The sequence below is a fragment of the Embiotoca jacksoni genome, unplaced genomic scaffold (assembly GCF_022577435.1).
Source record: "Embiotoca jacksoni isolate LCO1_2020_lvr unplaced genomic scaffold, fEmbJac1.0.p SCAF_39, whole genome shotgun sequence".
NCBI lineage: Eukaryota > Metazoa > Chordata > Actinopteri > Embiotocidae > Embiotoca > Embiotoca jacksoni.
This window is the reverse complement of record NW_027185391.1, coordinates 1637687-1658002: the sequence shown is the minus strand read 5'-3', so window position 1 is coordinate 1658002 and position 20316 is coordinate 1637687. Positions and strand designations below refer to the sequence as shown.

Sequence of the window (20316 nt, the reverse complement as noted above, 5' to 3'; positions counted from 1 at the left end):
TGGACGTGTGCGTCGGGCCGGGGGGGGGGGGAGGGGAGGGGTGAGGAGGGGGTGAGGAGGGGGGAGGAGAGGGGGAGGGGGGGTGTCGTCGGAGATGAAGCAGAAAGATGGAAACTCAACAGCGTCTCTACGACCGCAGCGCACACTGACCTGCGGACAGCGCGAGAGTTTTACGGGCTCGACACACAGCGGAGGTTGTATGAGGACCCGCGGAGGACGCGGTTTGATCGCAGTGAGGTGTTGACTGTAGGGAGAGCTGGGGGAGAGCTGGGGGAGGGCTGGGGAGAGCTGGGGGAGGGCTGGGGAGAGCTGGGGAGGGCTGTAGCTGCTGGCTGCTTTTTGGAGAGGGAAAACAACATGGCTGCGGTGGAGCTCGAATGGATCCCAGAAACACTGTACAACACCGCTATCTCGGCCGTGGTGGACAACTACAGCCGCTCAAGAAGGGACATACGCTCGCTCCCGGAAAACATCCAGTTCGATGTCTATTACAAGGTAAGCTTCCCCCGCCGAGAGGCTCCGGAGGGTCCTGGCAGCCGTCCGGAGCCCGTTTCAGCGATCAGCTGCTAACCTGCTAACGCTAGCTCCATATCGACAACGTTACCCAGCTGAAGACCAGAAACAGGCTCCGAGGAGGTCCGGTTCTCTCAGAACAAGCTCAACCTCGCCGACTTGTTCTCCACAGCCCGAGTTGGCCCGTGTTCATGTCTGATTCGTAGCCTTGTCTTGAATCAGACCCATAAAGGACGGCGACCCGCTGCTCGTCCCCTCGGACCAGGAGCGGGTCGCCGACTCGTCTCGGACTGTTTCCGGTGGTTGGTGGTTCAGATCTGAGTGACCTCTTGGTTTCCTTGGTGGTTCAGATCTGAGTGACCTGTTGGTTTCCTTGGTGGTTCAGATCTGAGTGACCTCTTGGTTTCCTTGGTGGTTCAGATCTGAGTGACCTCTTGGTTTCCTTGGTGGTTCAGATCTGAGTGACCTCTTGGTTTCCTTGGTGGTTCAGATCTGTATGACCTGTTGGTTTCCTTGGTGGTTCAGATCTGAGTGACCTCTTGGTTTCCTTGGTGGTTCAGATCTGAGTGACCTCTTGGTTTCCTTGGTGGTTCAGATCTGAGTGACCTGTTGGTTTCCTTGGTGGTTCAGATCTGAGTGACCTGTTGGTTTCCTTGGTGGTTCAGATCTGAGTGACCTCTTGGTTTCCTTGGTGGTTCAGATCTGAGTGACCTCTTGGTTTCCTTGGTGGTTCAGATCTGAGTGACCTCTTGGTTTCCTTGGTGGTTCAGATCTGAGTGACCTCTTGGTTTCCTTGGTGGTTCAGATCTGAGTGACCTGTTGGTTTCCTTGGTGGTTCAGATCTGTATGACCTCTTGGTTTCCTTGGTGGTTCAGATCTGAGTGACCTCTTGGTTTCCTTGGTGGTTCAGATCTGAGTGACCTGTTGGTTTCCTTGGTGGTTCAGATCTGTATGACCTCTTGGTTTCCTTGGTGGTTCAGATCTGAGTGACCTGTTGGTTTCCTTGGTGGTTCAGATCTGAGTGACCTGTTGGTTTCCTTGGTGGTTCAGATCTGTATGACCTCTTGGTTTCCTTGGTGGTTCAGATCTGAGTGACCTGTTGGTTTCCTTGGTGGTTCAGATCTGTATGACCTCTTGGTTTCCTTGGTGGTTCAGATCTGTATGACCTCTTGGTTTCCTTGGTGGTTCAGATCCGAGTGACCTGTTGGTTTCCAGTCAGGTTGGTGTTTCTTACAGAGGCAGACGCGCTGCTTACAATACATCCCTGTTTGGGTTTCTCTTTCCCCAGAAGACAGCAAACACAGACCAGCTCAGACTTTAAAAACAGCTCGTTTTGTTTTCTGCCACATTTAGTTTGCTGAATATCACATTTGAAATGAAACGTCAAAAACTGCTTTTCAGTGATGAAAAGTCAGGATTTAAAAATCAAACATGCTGAGGTCATACACACAGACATGACATCTGTTCTTCAACATGCCTAGAAAAGGTCACGTCCACCTGGATCTTATGTTGTCATTCACTGCGTATTATTACAAATACTTCAATTTGATTTGGTGAAACTAGAAGCTGTTTTAATGCCCCCACCCACGGCATGCTAAAATATATATGTAATAAAATGAATAACATCCTTGTGACTGTCAGTGTTTGAGTGTGAAGTGTTAAAATGTGCTCAGTTCACTCTGATCCCGTGAGTCTGCTCGCAGACAGAAAGTCAGTCATCGTCAGGTCCTTTCTGTCACATAGAGGTCTGAATATCTGTTAAATTATGATCACCACACATTGCCTCCATGCAGCAGGGGGGGGAGGGGGGGGTAATTTACCCACTCATCACGCTGTTCAAATGTCAGCATGGCACAGATCAACGCCACAGCAGCTGTCCTCAACCTGAAGTCTGCTTCACAATCAATGTGAGACAAAACAGTTTCTCCACTTCAGCTGCATTAAAACAGTGATGGACGGACGGACGGACGGACGGGAGGTGTGTGTGTGTGTGTGAGTGTGTGTGTGAGTGAGTGAGTGTGTGTCTGTGTGAGTGTGTGTGTGAGTGTGTGTGAGTGTGTGTGTGTGAGTGAGTGAGTGAGTGAGTGTGTGTGTGTGTGTGTGTGAGAGAGTGTGTGAGTGAGTGTGTGTGTGTGTGTGTGTGAGTGAGTGAGTGAGTGAGTGAGTGAGTGTGTGTGTGTGTGTGTGTGAGTGAGTGAGTGAGTGAGTGAGTGAGTGTGTGTGTGTGTGTGTGTGAGAGTGAGTGAGTGAGTGTGTGTGTGTGTGTGTGTGAGTGAGTGAGTGTGTGTGTGTGAGTGTGTGTGTGTGAGTGAGTGAGTGAGTGAGTGTGTGTGTGTGTGTGTGTGAGAGAGTGTGTGTGTGTGTGTGTGAGAGTGAGTGAGTGAGTGTGTGTGTGAGAGAGTGTGTGTGTGTGTGTGTGTGTGTGTGTGTGTGTGTGTGTGTGTGTGTGTGAGAGTGTGTGTGTGTGTGTGTGTGAGTGAGTGAGTGTGTGTGTGAGAGAGTGTGTGTGAGAGTGTGTGTGTGTGTGTGTGTGTGTGTGTGTGAGAGTGAAGAAGACCACTTCCCTTCCTCCTCTCAACGTGTGCATGTGTGTCTCTCACTATCAGAGCACACGCACGAAAAGAAAACATGTCTTAAGACAAAGACGCCGAGTGAAATGAAGGTTGGTGCGTGTGCAGGAGGGACGTGAAGGGTTCGGGCTCACCGCACACTTGTCAGGATTATCAGATGGAAAAGGGATTATTTTAATTTAAGGATCATAGTCACATGTGATGATTAGCAGGGCCAGTTCACTGAGGGACAGGTTTGGAGAACTTGCAGCGAACCCGGTGGCCTTAAAACCCTCTTTGTGAACCGTTGTCATCGCTTCAGTAATCCAGTGTTTGTATTACCAGCTGTGGATTTTAGTAGGAAAACAACAAAAATGGAAAAAGGAGTGTTTCCAATAGGTGATTGAGTCAAATATTGGACCTGTCGGATGGATGGAGGGCGGCGTTATGATCGACACTTGTGTACCAAAGTTAAAGGGCAGGTTCTTCTGATTGTCTGTTTGTGAGTTCTTTAATATGTGATGAAAACACTTGGTGGGTAGGATCCCTGTTCCAGCATGGTCTCCTGGAAACAAAGGAAAACACAGTGACCTCCCCCTCACAGGGCTGGAAGGAGCCAGTTCCCAGAAGAAACCCACCCAGGACATGAACTCTCTGTCCTCAGTCGTAGGTTTCAATAACATGATTAAGAAAGTCACTTAAGCCAGTTTTTGTTTTACTTTTAAAGACTGCAGGTTTTTATCAATGAGCACATCAGTGTCAAATTCACAGAGCTGGATTTCATTTCACTACCAATTAACATGAAATGTCTGGTTTTCATGCATTCACGTCGTCTTGGTAGATGTTATATCATAATGTGGTCGTAAGCAGAGTAAACGACCCTGCAGCTCTCCTGAATGTGTTTCTGACCCACATGGGACCAGTTGGTGTGAGACGGTTAACACAAGTCTCAGCTTTTCATTGTTTCAGCTGCAACACGAGTGACAAAGTTATTATTCATATCAAACTTTCTTCTCCACATTTATCTGACAGCTTCATTTCAGATGAGGATTTGACACAATGGATTATAATATAGCAATCGTTTTAAACTACAACACAGTTCAAGGTGAAACCAACAGCAGCGTGTCGTCAGACTCAGTTCAGATGTCTCCGAGTTGTTAACAGCTTCATCAAACAGACATTTTTCCCTCTAAACTTCTCACCTGGTTCCTTTTCAATGAATGTTCAAATATCTAGAGAAAACGGTTCAAAACCTGAGAACAGATTTGTGGATCAGAACTTTGTTTGTTCTTCTCTCTTCTCCCAGTAATCATCTTCACGTTGATCTGTTGTCTCCGGATAGAAAACTGGACAGGAAGCAGTTCAGAGCAGCTCCAACTGTAACATGCTGATCAATATTCATAATCACATATAATTATATATCAGCTTGAGGGACCAAACCGGGACTTTTACTTGAATACTTGAACCACAATTTACTGCTAATAAAAACACCCTTACTTTTACTTAAAGAAGAGTTTTTCATGCAGGAGCTGTACTTGTAATCTCGTACTTTAACATCGTTGCATTGGTACTTCAGTAAAGGACCTGAATCCCTCTTTCACCACTGCTGTTGAAGACACTGACGATCTGACACGTTTCTCAGGAAGCTGAAACCACGACAAACCGTAAAGACGTCCACCTGAAACAGGTTGATCCTCCCGGGCTCGTCCCCGGCAGCTGGTGACCTCATGTCTGTTTGTAGCCTTCGCCTGGTCAGCAGTACTGATTATCAAACTGGGCAGTGCTCACTAAATGTATGGCAGCTCGGTTGCCTGGATGCATTTTAAATTCACCTGAGTGGAGAGCTGAACCGGGCGTCCTTCCAGTCCCGATCCATATGACGGAAGCCAGGAAGCCGATTGGATGGCATCTCAGCATCGAGGCCCGTCACATACTGGAGGACGCACGTTCCCCCGGGCACGCGTGGAAAAGGTCAATCACGCCGGGCGGTCGCCCTCTGAGCCTGTAACATTTCAGTTCAACGCTAACATCACAATGCTAACACGCTCACACTGCTGCACCTGTTTAGCAGGTTTAATGTTCACCAGCATTGTAGCACGCTAACATTTCCTAATGACCGCTGAACACAGGACGGCTGAGGCTGACTATGGCAGGCGTGTCTTCATCCAAATTAGACTAAATCTAAAAGTCAGTGTGTCACCAGTTGTTTCCAGTCATTCTGCAGTTTCACGCTTATACGTCCAGTCAGGTTATAGATATTTCCGTATCCGCCCCTCTGATCCTGTCTGGAAACACCTGATAACATGATGCAACCTTCAGCAGACAACACGTATGGGTTCCCACCAACCGTCACATCACGGCCAGGCGACCACATCTCTGGACAGCACAGTCGAATATTAAAACATTTCACGATTTTATGTACATCTCACATCATGTGACATCGGTCTGACGTTACAGCCGCAGACGAGGAGACCCAGCTGTGACCGGTAGCGATCCCACAGACAGACTGCATCGAACAACTCAGCTCTGTGTTTTGATGACAGACTAGACATCAGCAACTTTTTTTGTTTAAACTCCTGAACAGCAGACAGCATTGTTAGAGCTTCTCTAAAAACACCCCAAATAGAAGGGAAACACCACTATGGTGGTCTCAGATCAAACACTGCTGCTCACATGTTCTGGCTCCACCTCCATATCAGATTAGATGAGTTATGACCCGTATACTCGTTGTTTGAGCGTGTGATGGAAGAGTTGACGTCTTGCTGTCAGCGGGTGTCCACGCTCACCTTATCTCCATCTGTGTCAGCTTTACCAGCAGGGCCGGCTCTGCCAGCTGGGAGGAGAGTTCTGTGAGCTGGAGGTGTTCGCTAAAGTGCTGCGGGCTTCAGACAAAAGGTAAGAACATGAAGGGCCTGAGCTGTGTGTTGAGACGGTGTTCGCTGAACCTGTTACGAAACAGCTGGTTGTCAATGGTTATCAATGACTTATTTTGTCAGAATAAATTAGACTTTAAAGTTATTATGCAGATCTGGATGTTTTGTTTTATGCGGCCCGATTAAAACCCTGTTTCTGAAAAAGTTGGGAAGCTGTGTAAAATGTGAATAAAAACAGATGGCAAGGATTTGTAAATCCCATAAACCTATATTTAATTGCAAATAGACCAAAGCTAACATGTTGAAATGGAGAAATTTTATTGTTTTATGAAAAATATGTGCTTATTTTGAATTTGATGCAGCAACACGTCTCAAAAAAGTTGAGACAGGTTCAAGAAAAGATGGAAAAGTTGTGTAATGCAAAAAAAAAAAGGGGAGAGGTTCACCACTCTCTGAAAGACTGTGTTGGAAAATAGTTCAACAATCTAAGAATAATGATTCCTCAACGTAAAACTACAAAGAATTAGTGGATTTCATCGTCTACCGTTCATAATATCATTAAAAGATTCAGAGAATCTGGAGAAATCTCTGAACACAAGGGACAAGGCTGGAAACCAATATTGGATGGTGGTGATCTTCGGGCCCTCAGGCAGCACTGCATTAAAAACACACTATTCTGGAGTGGAAATCACTGCATGGGCTCAGGAACACTTGTGAAAACCATCGTCTGTGAACACAGTTCATCGCTGCGTCCACAAATGATGTTAAAACTCTCCAAAGAAGAAACCAGATAGAAACATGATCCAGAAACACCGCCGCCTTCTCTGGACCGAGATCATTGAAGATGGACTGAGGTGAAGTGGACAACTGTCCTGAGGTCTGATGGATCACAATCTGAGATTCTGTTTGGAAATCATGGACGCTGCATCCTCCAGGTTAAAGAGGAGAGGGACCATCCAGCTTGTTATCAGCTCAGTTCTGAAGCCAGCATCTGTGATGGTACAGGATGCATTAGTGCACATGGCATGGGTAGCTTGAACATCTGGAAGGAAGCATTAATGCTGAATGATATATTCAGGTTTTGGAGCAACATATGCTGCCATCCAGACAACGTCTCTTTCAGGGAAGGTCTTGTTTATTTCAGCAGAACAACGTCTAACCACTTTCAAAACTCCAGAAACTGGTCTCCTCAGTTCCCAAACGTTTCCAGAGTGTTGTTAAAAGAAGAGGTGATGCAGCTCAGTGGTGAACATGATCCTGGAACAACTGTTTTGAGATGTGTTGCTGCATCAGATTCAAAATAAACATTTATTTTATTATACAATTTCTCAATTTCAACATTTGGTATGTTGTCTGTGGTCTATCTGCATTAAAATACAAATCATTGATTCTGTTTTTGTTTACATTTTAAACCTTTTTGGAGTTGGGGTTGTAATAACTCACTTCTTGACTGAATGATTTCTTTTTATTTGACTTATTAAGTGATCCTCTAATGTGACTGATTGCTTTGACTACCTCTTTGTGGTGCTGCAACTTGTTGAGTCACAAAGTCCTGTAATCTTCTCCTTCTCAGTTCCATCAGTTTAACAAAGTCATTTATAGTTCTGAATAAAAAGGGGACAATTATGATTATAATGTTGGTATAAAATAGTTTGGTGCAGCCTTTACCACCGACAAGCACTCTTTAACTTGGGTGTATTGTTGGTGTTTGTTTTCTGTGTGCTGTATGTCCTGGTGATTGAGACATGACGTCTTCCTGCGTCCTCCTCCCTGCAGACACCTGCTGCACCACTGTTTCCAGGCCCTGATGGACCACGGTGTGAAAGTGGCCTCGGTTCTGGCGAACTCCTTCAGCCGCCGCTGCTCCTACATCGCAGAGTCGGATGCCCACGTCAAGGAGAAGGCCATCCAGTTCGGCTTTGTGCTCGGTAAGTAGGAAGGGAAGGTTTTCAAATCACAATTTCAGATGGCCTGAGAGATGCAGTTAGAGAGAAACTGTGAGTCAGGACGTGGCGGCTAGAGGCCGATATCGATGTTAGAGGGTCAAAAGATTATATACATCTGTTTCATGCACTTTTTATGACACTTGTGACAAAGATATGTAATGGAGCAGAATATTTTAACACTTTCTTTTGTCCATACTGACATCAGTGGTATCAATGGTAAACGTCCCCGATGACTTCATGATTATAAATTACTCTTAAAGAAACACAAACATCATCACCAGCTCTAGTGGAGGCCGTTCATTTCGCACGGTGATTTTATCACGGGCTTTGCTAATTGAAACAACTCCTCAGGGAAAATGTCATCAGGGCTGAGGAATTTTAATGAATTAAATAATCCCGACATGTTTTACTACCATAGGTACTCTACGAAAGAGACTAGAGGCTTTATGTCCCTGAAAAACATCTCAGTTGTCTACAGGAGCTCATGGATGGTGGCGGCGGCGTCCAGCTACAGTACATGTGGACGAGAGAGCCTCAGGCTACACCCACATTAAGGCTTGTTGTTTAAAAATGCACACAGGCCGTAGTTCAGCTGCAAAGCAAGAACATCAGTGCTCACCTCAGTGTTTAGCAGATATGATATCTGATGGTAATATAAGTGTTCGTGGTTTTATCGTCACAGGTTACTCTGGCCGGGTCTTTGTGAAGCCGGCAAAGGTTCTGTAGAAGATATTTGATGCTACTGTGGGATGTAATATTATCTGCCTCACAGTTCACAGTTTGAATAGATGCGGAGATAAAGCCTGTTGGGCTGCCGCTACACTTTAATAACCACAGCGCTTGCTGGCTGTATCGGGGTTGTCACCATTACTGAAGACAGGACGACCCCGTGAGGAGCCAGAGCCCGACGGTCCACATGAAATACTTCACGTGTCCCTGCATATAACTGAACTGTGCTGCTGGTTGTTGTGTTCAAATCGGAGATACTACTTTCTCTTCTTCTGTCGAGTACCTCAGGTGTGAGATTACAAAGTTAGAAAGGAGGTTGTATGAAAGCACTCGTGCCGTGTTGTTCCACCAGTCAGATTGATGTGGTTGTGGTCGCAGGTGGTTTCCTGTCCGATGCTGGCTGGTATGGAGATGCCGAGAAAGTGTTCCTGTCGTGCCTGCAGCTCTGCACGCTCCACAGCGAGGTCCTCCACTGCTTCCGGGCTGTGGAGTGCTGCGTCAGGTCAGTCTCTGGGAATATGCTCTTCTCATATTTACCTGTCTTTACAACAACTCAGTGATTTATAGTGAGAGTTGTTTTCTCTATTAAAAGAGAAGAAACAGAAATGGTTCCTAACTGTCAGTGACAGAAGAACAGAAGCAGTTCAATGTCACATTCATCCAGGTGATCTGGAACGAGTGAATTATCAGCTGATAGAAAATTAAATACTGACGGTTTGATTCAGGATTTATAATTTTATTATTTCATCCAGTCTAATTGTAGCATCTCAAATGTTGCCTGTTTTTTTTTTTTTTACTGGTTATTGAGATTTGACATGGATTCTTCATTATTTTTAATCATCATTTATAAGCCTAAGAGAAGACATGTATACATGCATCTATTTTATGAACTTTGGTAAACTGAATCATGTTAGGAAACAAATCCAACAGTTTGTCTTCCTTTAGCTTTGCTAATCGGACAGTTATATCAGATACTCGATTTTTGAGGACGAATATGAGTAATTCAAAAACATCCCGGTATTTATGTCAACCACAATGTGGTTATCAAATCCTTGTGACAGAGGTGTGAGGGATATTACAGCTTATGAACTTTATTGTGCAAAAAGACATCAGAACATTTAAATTGTAAATTTCACAGAGAATTTAACAATTACAAATAATCATAAGTAAATAAAAAACGCAAAGACAATAATTTCTGTATTAACCCAAGCATCCAATGTGAATAGGCCAATATAGGCCAGTAAAGTCAGGCTGCCCTGCCGTCTGGTCAGGCTCTAATAACAGCTCAGTAGTCAACGGTAACTAAATCAGAGGTCTGTGTTTACATCCTCACACGCCTGCGATTGTTGTGTAACTCTCCTCTGTCGTCTCCTCAGGCTGCTTCATGTCCGCAACGGCAACTGTAAGTACCACCTGGGCGAGGAGACCTTCAAGCTCGCTCAGTCTTACATGGACAAACTCGCCAAACACGGCCACCAGGCCAACAAGGCAGCGCTGTACGGCGAGCTTTGTGCCTTGCTCTTCGCCAAAAGCCACTACGATGAGGTGTGTTTAACTCACTAACCCTGACATGCTTTCCCTCCTGTAGATGACTAGATGTGAGTAATGTGTGTGTGTGCCTTCTCCTCGTGTCCCGCTCTCAGGCATACAGGTGGTGTATAGAGGCTATGAAGGAAATTACTCCGGGGCTGCCTGTCAAAGTTGTAGTTGATGTCCTCCGACAAGCCTCCAAGGTAACACTCAGATCGGATGACCTTTTTATTTCTAATAAAACATGATATAAAGCCTCTATTGGGATGTCCAGTGTCTGCGTCGCTGTCCCTGAGTGAAGTTTGGTTGGTGTGTCCCTGTAGGCCTGCGTGGTGAAGAGGGAGTTCAGGAAAGCAGAGCAGCTGATCAAACATGCCGTGTTTCTAGCAAGGTGACCCGCTGCGTCTCATTCACACTCCATTGTTTTCCTCTTTGTTGTCACGGATTCTGATTTCAGGATTTTGTGTCTTCCAGAGAACATTTTGGACACAAGCATCCCAAGTACTCCGACACGCTGCTAGATTATGGATTTTACTTATTAAATGTAGACAACATATGCCAATCAGTCGCTATTTACCAGGTAAGTGGAGCCGCCGGCAGCAGGAGTGAGTCCTCGTTCTGGTTCCTTTCATGTGATTAAAGCCTCTCTTGTTGTCCACGTCTCAGACGGCCCTGGACATCCGACAGTCCGTGTTCGGGGGGAAGAACATCCACGTTGCCACGGCCCACGAAGACCTGGCTTACTCCTCTTACGTGCACCAGTACAGCTCTGGGAAATTTGACAACGCTCTGTGAGTACAATGAATCTTACAAACTGAAGTCTGCTCATTACATCAGCCAGCTGATTACATTGGACACGGGCTGCCTGTAAACGAAGCACAAGACCATGACTCACCCTGCGAGGGTCCGTGTCCCTCCTCGCTCTGCTGGTATTTACGTAATGTGGCCGCAGGCTTCGAGGCATGTGCAATTGCACGTCAAATATTTAGATTTAAAGATCAATTGGAGTCGAGCGGGAGATGTTTTTTCATACATTGAATTCATTTTGTGACACTTCTCCGTGTACACAAAGGCCCGGATTCAGAATTGGGTAACGCTGTGACCTCTGACTCTGATCCTCTTTGGACTGTATGAGCTTCAAAACAACTTTCTCCAATGGAAACACTTGATATTCTTGGAAGTGTTTATGCTGAATGAGATCCAGTTTCTGACAAGTGTGATTCGCAGAACATGTTTGTCTCTCAGATTCCATGCAGAACGTGCCATAGACATCATCACTCACATTCTGCCTGAGGACCATCTTCTCTTGGCCTCCTCCAAAAGAGTCAAAGGTAAGACCAGTCTGTTGGAGATGCTGGGGTGGGGGGGGTTCCTCTTCAAGACAAGAGTAACGGGGTGGTCCGAAGGGGAATTCAATGATCCTTGTTCCTAATATATATGAGGGGAAACTGAAAACGTTCCTGGACTGCTGCTGTTGTGTGCAGAGGGAAGCAATAAGAAACCTGACTTACACACACTTTTGTGTGTGTTTGGGATTTCACGGTGGATATGAGCAGAGTGCGCAAATCAGAGTTTCTGACAAACTCGTGAAACGGTCAGCAAAAAGTTTTTAAATGCTTCAGAAAGTCCACGACGATGAAGTGACGAGCCGGGGGAGGTGTTCTGATGACATCACGTTTTCAAGGGGGGCGGAGCTTCACCGTCCCAGACCGAAGAAGAAGCGTCAGGTTCAGGAGACACCAGCTGGGTTTCAGAGTCAGACTGTCAACACCGAGTTCTACTGGGACCTCCTGAGGGGAACATTCGCTGTGAACCACCTGAACTGTGTCGCCATGGCAACTGGCTTCTCCAACACAACACCACTCGCGCTGACAGCGGGTTGAAAACACGAGTTTCCCGCCCTTAACAACCCACCGGTAGTTCACGTGATTCGACTCCCTGCGACTTCTTTCTGTTCCCCAAAATTAGACGTTCACGGTGAAATCACAAGCAGTCACAAACACGTGCAACGCAGGTGTCCATCAGGTGACATAACGAGGAATACTTCCTCACATACAGCTGCAGGTTCAAGCCTCAGGCAACAGGTTCCCAAACCCAAAGACTCATTTCCACAAATGAAGAGCTGTATTGAAGTTCTGAGCGAGTTGCTGCGGTGAAAGGTCGGGGTGACGAGCTGCCTCCGTGACTCAGACACCGGTTCACTGCTGACGATGCACTCCAGGAACTGACATTTACATCGACACACGTTATCAGTTGCTGTTCAGGGATTTTTTTTTTGTGCAGCCAGTAAGCTGACCCAGTTCCTCTGTTCACTTCAACAATTACAAGGTTTTTATTTGATTTTAAATCCAATTCTTCTTGACTGGATAAGATGATTCAGTGTGTGTGTGTGTGTGCGTGCGTGCGTGCGTGCGTTGTCCGTAGCGATACAGTACGTCGCCTCCTCACGTCTCACGTGTCCTTTGTGCCCATCAGCTCTGATCCTGGAGGAAATCGCCATCGACTGCCACAACAAAGAGACAGAAGAGCGCCTCCTGCAGGAAGCCCATGACCTGCACCTCTCCTCACTGCAGCTGGCCAAGAAGGCCTTCGGGGAGTTCAACGTCCAGACAGCCAAACACTACGGCAACCTGGGACGCCTCTACCAGTCCATGAGGAAGTTTAAGGTGTGTGAAATCTTACACAATTAAAAGAAACCATGGAAACAGCCAACTAAGACATTAAACCAGTGTTTTGTCAGTTGTGTCTTGACTTGTAATGATTTAATACATAATGTAATTGTAGCCACAGCATGAAGTACGGTGAGGCTGAAACAGTCACGGTGTTCAAAGCATACAGTGATTAAAGACCTCCACATCAGACCAGCTCTCATCACCACGCCCCTCTCTGGAGGAACACAGTCGGGAATGGTTTCTCTAAAGTTCGACTTTAAACCAACCCGTTTATATATTAACGTTATGTTGAAGAGTTGCTGTGTAGTTCCATCAAAATTTATGTGAAAAATGTCAGTCTTCCATTTGTTTCCCTGTCATGCCCTAAATAAGATGGTGATAGAAAGTCTTTATGGCGCCGCTCTATAGAAGGGAAGACAATACGACGCTGTGGGTTATAATGTAGTTGGTTAGTTAGCACAATGCTGATGTCAGCTGGAACTCTTATTTGTAAAGCAGGACTGGAGCACCAATAAGGTCCAATTAGAGGTCATCGGAGGACCTCCGACCATTAGGTGGGGCTATAGCACCAGCTTAAGAGGGATCTGATTACATTTTTCTATCTATCTAGTCTGTTCGATGGCAAGCAAAGTGGACATACATTTACTTTACGTGGAGTTTTTGGGTTATTTATAAAGTAATTGACCTCTACGGTGAGGGTTTCCTGGATGTGCCGGTCTGATCTGTTCCTGCTCTGAACCACCTGATCTGACCTTCGCAGAACCCAGATGCCAATATCTGTGATTGTGCAGTCTACATGGTTCTCATCAGCTGACCGGGCTGCACTGGTACCCTGCACGGCCCAATCCAGCACATGACAGAAGTCAGAGTGACAGACTGAGTGTTTAAAGCTGTGCTCCAGTTAAAGGACTGTATATGTAATGAGGGTGTATTTGGTTCTTTTATGAGAGTGATTTTAGTCCAGGTTGAACGGACTCTGGACACGTATGTAATATTTTAAAAGACAATAAATTGTCACCATTTTTAATCCGATTGTTTCAGTGGAAAAGAAGTTAAATGTTTTATTTATTGGAAAAGCTTAAACATTGCATGTGTTTACAAGTTGTTGTGTGTGTGTGTAACCCGGTAAACAGGAGGCGGAGGAGATGCACATCAAAGCCATCCAGATCAAAGAGCAGCTACTGGGCCACGAGGACTATGAGGTGGCTCTGTCTGTGGGCCACCTGGCCTCCCTCTATAACTACGACATGAACCAGTATGAAGACGCCGAGAGGCTCTACCTGCGCTCCATCGCCATCGGTCAGTAAACCAACTCCTACTAGGCCAACACGCCATGTTAGCGGCGCCCGACTACGCCTCACTCCTGACTCGTCCTAAAGTGGGCGGAGCTGAGGGAGGCTGAATAATATTTTTCTGTATGGTTGACAGTCATTGGCTGAGACCTGCAGGCAGATAGCCAACTGTGACAGCATCCACCTGTCACTCAAAGTTGCCCTGCCCTTAATCATGCAAAACTTTAAGCCTTAATACAATTCAAATAGGTGACTTAGATTGAAATCCCCCTCTGACTCCATTCAACTTCTCATCAAATTGTAAGACAATCACTTTTTTTCATAATGTTGTCATTTCTGGCAGTCCATCTGAAAATACTTCCATCACTAATTAGATATTAGGCCTCAGAGAGGTATGTTTCATGGCATGTCTGTTTGATTGACAGGCTATAAGTGGGCAGGGCATAGTGTCCTCAGGTTTCCAGTCGGATCCGCCGCTCGCTCCTCCACGGGTCGTCCAAATATGGTCACTTCTGGCTAAAAAAAACAAAACAGGCACCGATGGCCAAAGTGCTAGACTAGAGGTTGACTGCCACTTGGTAAAATTAAGGAAAAGCTATATATTATTTTTAAATACAAGACGACAATCAAATAAATAATTAAATTCCCCCCCGACCCCAAATTTGATTTGATTTCATGACCCATCCCGATCCTAAACACAGAGACCTTCACTTCCTATCATTATCATTTATTTGACAAGTAAATTCTTACATTTGAGAAGCTAAAATAAAAAAAAATTGGTATTTGTACTTGACAATTTACTCCTAAACAATTTATTAAAGCATTTCTTGGGTGGAATGACACATCATTTAATCAGCCACTTGTTTATCAATGGGATTCCAATCATGTGGTGTGTCCCCGCCCCCTCAGGTAAGAAGCTGTTCGGAGAAGGTTACAGCGGGCTGGAGTACGACTACCGAGGCCTCATCAAGCTCTACAACTCGGTGGGCAACTACGAGAAGGTGTTCGAATACCACAACGTACTGTCCAACTGGAACCGGCTGAGGGACCGGCAGTTCGCCGTGGCCGACGCGCTGGAGGACGTCAACACTACGCCGCAGCAGACGCAGGAGGTGGTCCAAGCTTTCCTATTGGCTCAGAGCCTCGGCCCCACCCGCCCCTGTCTCGGCTGATTTTTATGAGGGGAGAGAGAGAGGAGGAAAAAAACAAAACACCACACGTGGGTTTTAGCCTGGTGAGCACATGAAGTGAGAAAACACACACACGCAGACACACACAGACACACACACGGACACACACAGACACACACACAGAGACACACACGGACACACAAACACACACACACAGACACACACACAGACACACGCAGACACACACACGGACACACACACAGAGACACACACACGGACACACACAGACACACACACGGACACACACAGACACACACACAGAGACACACACGGACACACAAACACACACACACAGACACACACACAGACACACACACAGAGACACACACGGACACACAAACACACACACACAGACACACACACAGACACACACACAGAGACACACACGGACACACAAACACACACACACAGACACACACACAGACACAAACACACACACACACACACACAGACACACACAAACACACACGCAGACACACACGGACACACACACAAACACACACACAGACACACACACAAACACACACACACACACACAGACACACACACAGAGACACACACACGGACACACACAGATACACACACGGACACACAAACACACACACAGAGACACACACGGACACACACAGACACACACAGAGACACACACACGGACACACACAGACACACACACGGACACACACAAACACACACACAAAGACACACAGAGACACACACACAGACACACACACGGACACACACAAACACACACAAAGACACACAGAGACACACACACAGACACACACAAACACACACACACACACACAAACACACACACAAAGACACACAGAGACACACACGGACACACACACAAAGACACACAGAGACACACATACAGACACACACACACGGACACACACAGAGACACACAGACACACACACGGACACACACAAACACACACACACAAAGACACACAGAGACACACACAGACACACACAAACACACACACACACACACAAACACACAGACAAAGACACAGAGACACACACGGACACACACACACACAGAGACACACGCACGCAGACACACACACACACGTAGTCGTGGAATAAATAAAAAAAAGTAGAGAAGACACCGTTATCAAACCTCATCAACTCACCAGCCACTGAGATGCGACCCCACAGAACAAACTGCTGCATTTCTCCAAGAGAAAGAGGACACACATCTGAAGGGGGCGGGGCTTAAAGAGGAAAACCTCAGACATCCTGTGAGGATGGCGGACGACCTCTCCTCTTCTCCTCGTTCACTCACCTTTTTCCTCAGTCTGGAATCGGAGGACATTTCTGCTTTTGTATTTGGACCCGTGTAGCTCTGAACACCGTGAGACGTGATCTCCAGGCACACGACAACATCTGGACCCCACGCACATCTGTGACATCTGTGCTTCAGCCCACATCCATCAGCATCACAGACGGAAATCATTGGATATTTTTGACACTTGTACAGTAAAAAAAATTACAGCAGATTGTACTCTAAGTTTCAGTTGAAGGCTTCTTGTTTGTTTTTTTTCTTTGCAAAGAACTGAAAGTGGAGCCGAAGGCGTCGTTGTTGAACTCGTTTTTAACCGCTCACTGGAGCGAGATTACAAACGGTGGAATGTGTTGAACCAGTGGGGATGTTGTTACACACAAACAGGCTGAACTGGTCTGATTTTCACTTCATTTTAAATCTTTTTTTTCTCTCCCCCGCCCCCAGCTTAGTACTGACATAGTATAATTAAAATGCCAATAATTTATATGCAAATGTGTATGTTTATGTAGCCCTTTGTTTATGCTTTCTTACTGAGTGAGCCATGAAATCTCAACAATATGACAACAAGTGACGTGGAAGGAGTGCAGAGGAAGATGCTCCATGTACAGCGGCTCAGGAGCCTTCCTGTACGTGCACGTGTGTGTGTGTGTGTGTGTGTGTGTGTCAGTATACACAGATATAACTCTGGGTGCCCTCGTGCTCCCCTGATGACTACCAGCCTTACACCAGCTTGCAGTTATCTGTCTGTAGACGGACCCATCCTTTTAAGTGCTAAATAAACTATTATACCCTTAAGGGCACTACAATGGGGACCAATATAATGTGAGTGAGTGTGTCGTCAGCCTGTTTACTTGTGCATCTGGCCTTTCCTCTCCACTCCCCCTAGTCACAAAAACACATGAACATTTTTTGTTTCTGGACCATCAGCCTCCAGAATCTGGTGTGTTGTTTCCCTGCAGAGCTCCACGGTCAGAAAGGACCAACAGAACGGAGGAAGCTGAAAACTAGACAGTAGCGTGTCTTTTTTTATGCTTTCCGCTGCCTTCTGTCTGTGAACATGATCTGAGCCTCCCGTATTCACAGCTGCTGGTTTACATGCTGAACGTCCAAAGGAGCAGCTCGCTCAAATACCCTGAAACCACTCCTCACTTACCTCCCAGCCCTCCGGGTATCCTTGTGAATGTAGCTGATTCAAAATATATTTTAAAATACATTTTTAAAAAATCTGCTATTACTCTTTTGTATGAACAGAAACATCCCAAACCTGGCCAAGATATGAACTTTATCTTTTACGACCTATCAGCGCTCTCTGGTGGACAAACTGTAAATGGAGACATTTCCTGTAATTTACTGACCAACACAGACACATCTGCAGTAAACGATATGATCCCGACACCTGAACACATCAGTACATACCTGTGGTCCCACAGAGCAGATGTGCAGCGGAGTGGTAGTTGTCATTTTGTCCATGTGTGGGTCTCGACCCACGGGTTGGGAACCCTCCCTGCAGATACTTTAGATTAAATCCTTCAAATTTCCACTTAAACATGAGAAATATTCCCTGAAGTTATTGTTCAGGACTCCATTCTGTCTCTTTATCTGTGGTTAAATCAACATGAGCTGCACAGCTACCTGCCATCAGAGATGAGTGAGCCCTGGTTTCTGTCGGGGTTTGTGCGAGCTGACCCTCTAAGGAGCTGCAGTCTGAACGGTCCCAGCTGGGAGGAGAAAGCAGGACGTGTGCAGCCGCGCGGAGAAACAACGGAGGAGATGTAGTAGGAGTTCAGTGCAGGCATTAAAACGAGGTGACGGAGAGATGCCTTGGAGAAGGAGCCCGCTGGTCCCTTCTGTTTGTTTCTCCATGAATGAAGAAAAATGAGCTTTGCCTTGCTGTTGCTTTCAGTGCTGTCGGACATCTCCCTCTCCAGCAGTGGTGCGAGTTGAGGTCTAGCTGAGGAAGTCCAGCCTTAGACGCCCCCCCCCTCCCCCCCATCTGGACATAGACGTGTAATCTCAATTCTCTACAGACAGACAGCGGAGTTATGAAAGCTACATATCTCCTTAAACAGGGAGTCACGGTGACGTCGTACTGACCTTCAGTCAGTCAGAGGTCACCTGCTGACCTGTCGGCTTCTGCTGTGGAGCCATCAGACGTCCGCTTCCTTCTGCAGCGGTTGTTTCTCTCACCACCTGTGGAAGTTCTTAAAAGAAAGAAAAAGATCTTTTCATCCTGCCGAGGTGCCGATGTTTATTTTTCTGTTCGTCCAAAAGAAAAAGAAAAAAGAAGAAAGAAAGCAGGAGAGGAGCGCCTCCTGGTCGTCATGGTGATCTCCTGATGTTTGAAAGGGAATAGAGGAGGGGGTGGAGGTGGGGGGTTAGGGATGCTCCATAAAGCTGTGATGTCTCCAGCAGCCCTGCTGTTCTCTCTTAATACGTGCAGAAAAGACGATGGACACCAAAATGCGACGAGGGGATGTTTTCACTGTTGTCCTGTTACTGCTTCACTGTTAGCTGAAAAAACATTAAAATGTATCACTGACCTGCTGCAGCCTCCGTATGTTCATCTGCTGTCCCAGGACACACACACGCATGTTCAACGGACACACACACGCACGTTCAATGGACACACACACGCACGTTCAATGGACACGCATGTTCAACGGACACGCATGTTTAATGGACACACGCATGTTCAACGGACACACGCATGTTTAACGGACACGCATGTTCAACAGACACACGCACGTTCAACGGACACACACACGCATGTTCAACAGACACACGCATGTTCAACAGATTTCATTTTGACTCCACCCACTGGGCATAATACTGTAAACTAAGGTGGTACTACAAGTTGAACTTCATGCGTCTCCTCTACATTAATCTCAACAGATTAAAGTACTACAGGATATGAAGGTGAGCTGAATTGATGGATCCCTCGACAGGAAGTTACGTTTTAATGATCCTTTACTCCTCATTCAGTCTTGGTTTCATATAAAAATACAAAATATTTCCTGGTTTCAGCTTCCTTTTAATCATGTTGAGGTCTGGACTGTTGTTCTGGGTACTTCACACTATTTTCTGACTATTATTATTTATTTTTTTACTGGATCTTTGGGTTCATTGTCTTCTTCAGAAGCTGAAATCTTCCTGAAGCAGAGTCAGTATAAAACAGCATATAAATATATATAAATGCTCAGCATTATGTCCTGCATGTGTCCCTTTGGTCTCTTTACACAACAGCTTCCAGTCTGTCAGTGAGCGTCTGTTCCAGTGTGGCAGTAACAGGTGGCGATGAGCCTCGCTCCTCAGCAGCAACACGGAATCAAACCCGGGTTTAAAAAGACAGACGGAGTCTCTCAGGTCCTCTTCTCCTCCGGCTCGTCACCGGTGAGGCGTCCCACGTGGGTCCAGATGCACCACATCTGCAGAGAGAAGGGACGGCACACATCAGGGAGCAGGAAGTATTCCAGCGCAGCTCCCGTCATCATGTTTCTGACCGTCGCAGGTGCCAGCGGGTGTTTCCTACCTCGGCGGACAGAGCCAGCAGGCGGCCTGCAGCCAGCAGCAGCGTCCCGGCAGCCTGGATCCACCGACTCCACAGGAAACCCCACCGACACGCGTACAGCCACACGGGGAGGACGTGCAGCCCGCTCACCACCCACACACCCAGGGGGGTCCGGAAACCTGGAGACAGACGTTAGTGTGGAGCTGCACGGAGCATCAGCATC

General features: G+C 46.4%; 2 protein-coding genes across 2 annotated transcripts in view; one reads left to right on the top strand and one right to left on the bottom strand.

The window, feature by feature from the left end:
• Positions 1 to 307: 307 nt before the first annotated feature.
• appbp2 (amyloid beta precursor protein (cytoplasmic tail) binding protein 2) lies at positions 308 to 17069 on the top strand. The gene is made up of 13 exons (XM_069166489.1): positions 308 to 495; positions 5869 to 5957; positions 7712 to 7863; positions 8989 to 9112; positions 9987 to 10155; positions 10254 to 10343; positions 10464 to 10531; positions 10615 to 10720; positions 10807 to 10931; positions 11386 to 11471; positions 12616 to 12806; positions 13946 to 14111; positions 15014 to 17069. The coding sequence occupies exons 1-13, from the start codon at positions 358 to 360 to the stop codon at positions 15274 to 15276; spliced, it is 1767 nt and encodes a 588-aa protein (XP_069022590.1). The 5' UTR covers positions 308 to 357; the 3' UTR covers positions 15277 to 17069.
• A 2144-nt stretch (positions 17070 to 19213) lies between these two features.
• LOC138208551 (CDP-diacylglycerol--serine O-phosphatidyltransferase) overlaps positions 19214 to 20316 on the bottom strand; it is a 4008-nt gene continuing 2905 nt past the window's right edge. Inside the window, exons 6-7 of the mRNA XM_069166511.1 lie at positions 20115 to 20272; positions 19214 to 20010 (exon numbers count right to left, since the gene is read on the bottom strand). Coding sequence (XP_069022612.1) covers positions 19945 to 20010; positions 20115 to 20272 — 224 coding nt within the window. The 3' untranslated portion in view covers positions 19214 to 19944. The remainder of the gene's footprint in view (positions 20011 to 20114; positions 20273 to 20316) is intronic.

Coding starts and splice junctions, on each gene's coding strand:
- appbp2 (XM_069166489.1), top strand. CDS start 358: ATGGCTGCGGTGGAGCTCGAATGGATCCCAGAAACACTGTACAACACC. Junction 10,721..10,806: donor AATCAGTCGCTATTTACCAG/GTAAGTGGAGCC, acceptor TCCACGTCTCAG/ACGGCCCTGGACATCCGACA. Junction 10,932..11,385: donor GGGAAATTTGACAACGCTCT/GTGAGTACAATG, acceptor TTTGTCTCTCAG/ATTCCATGCAGAACGTGCCA.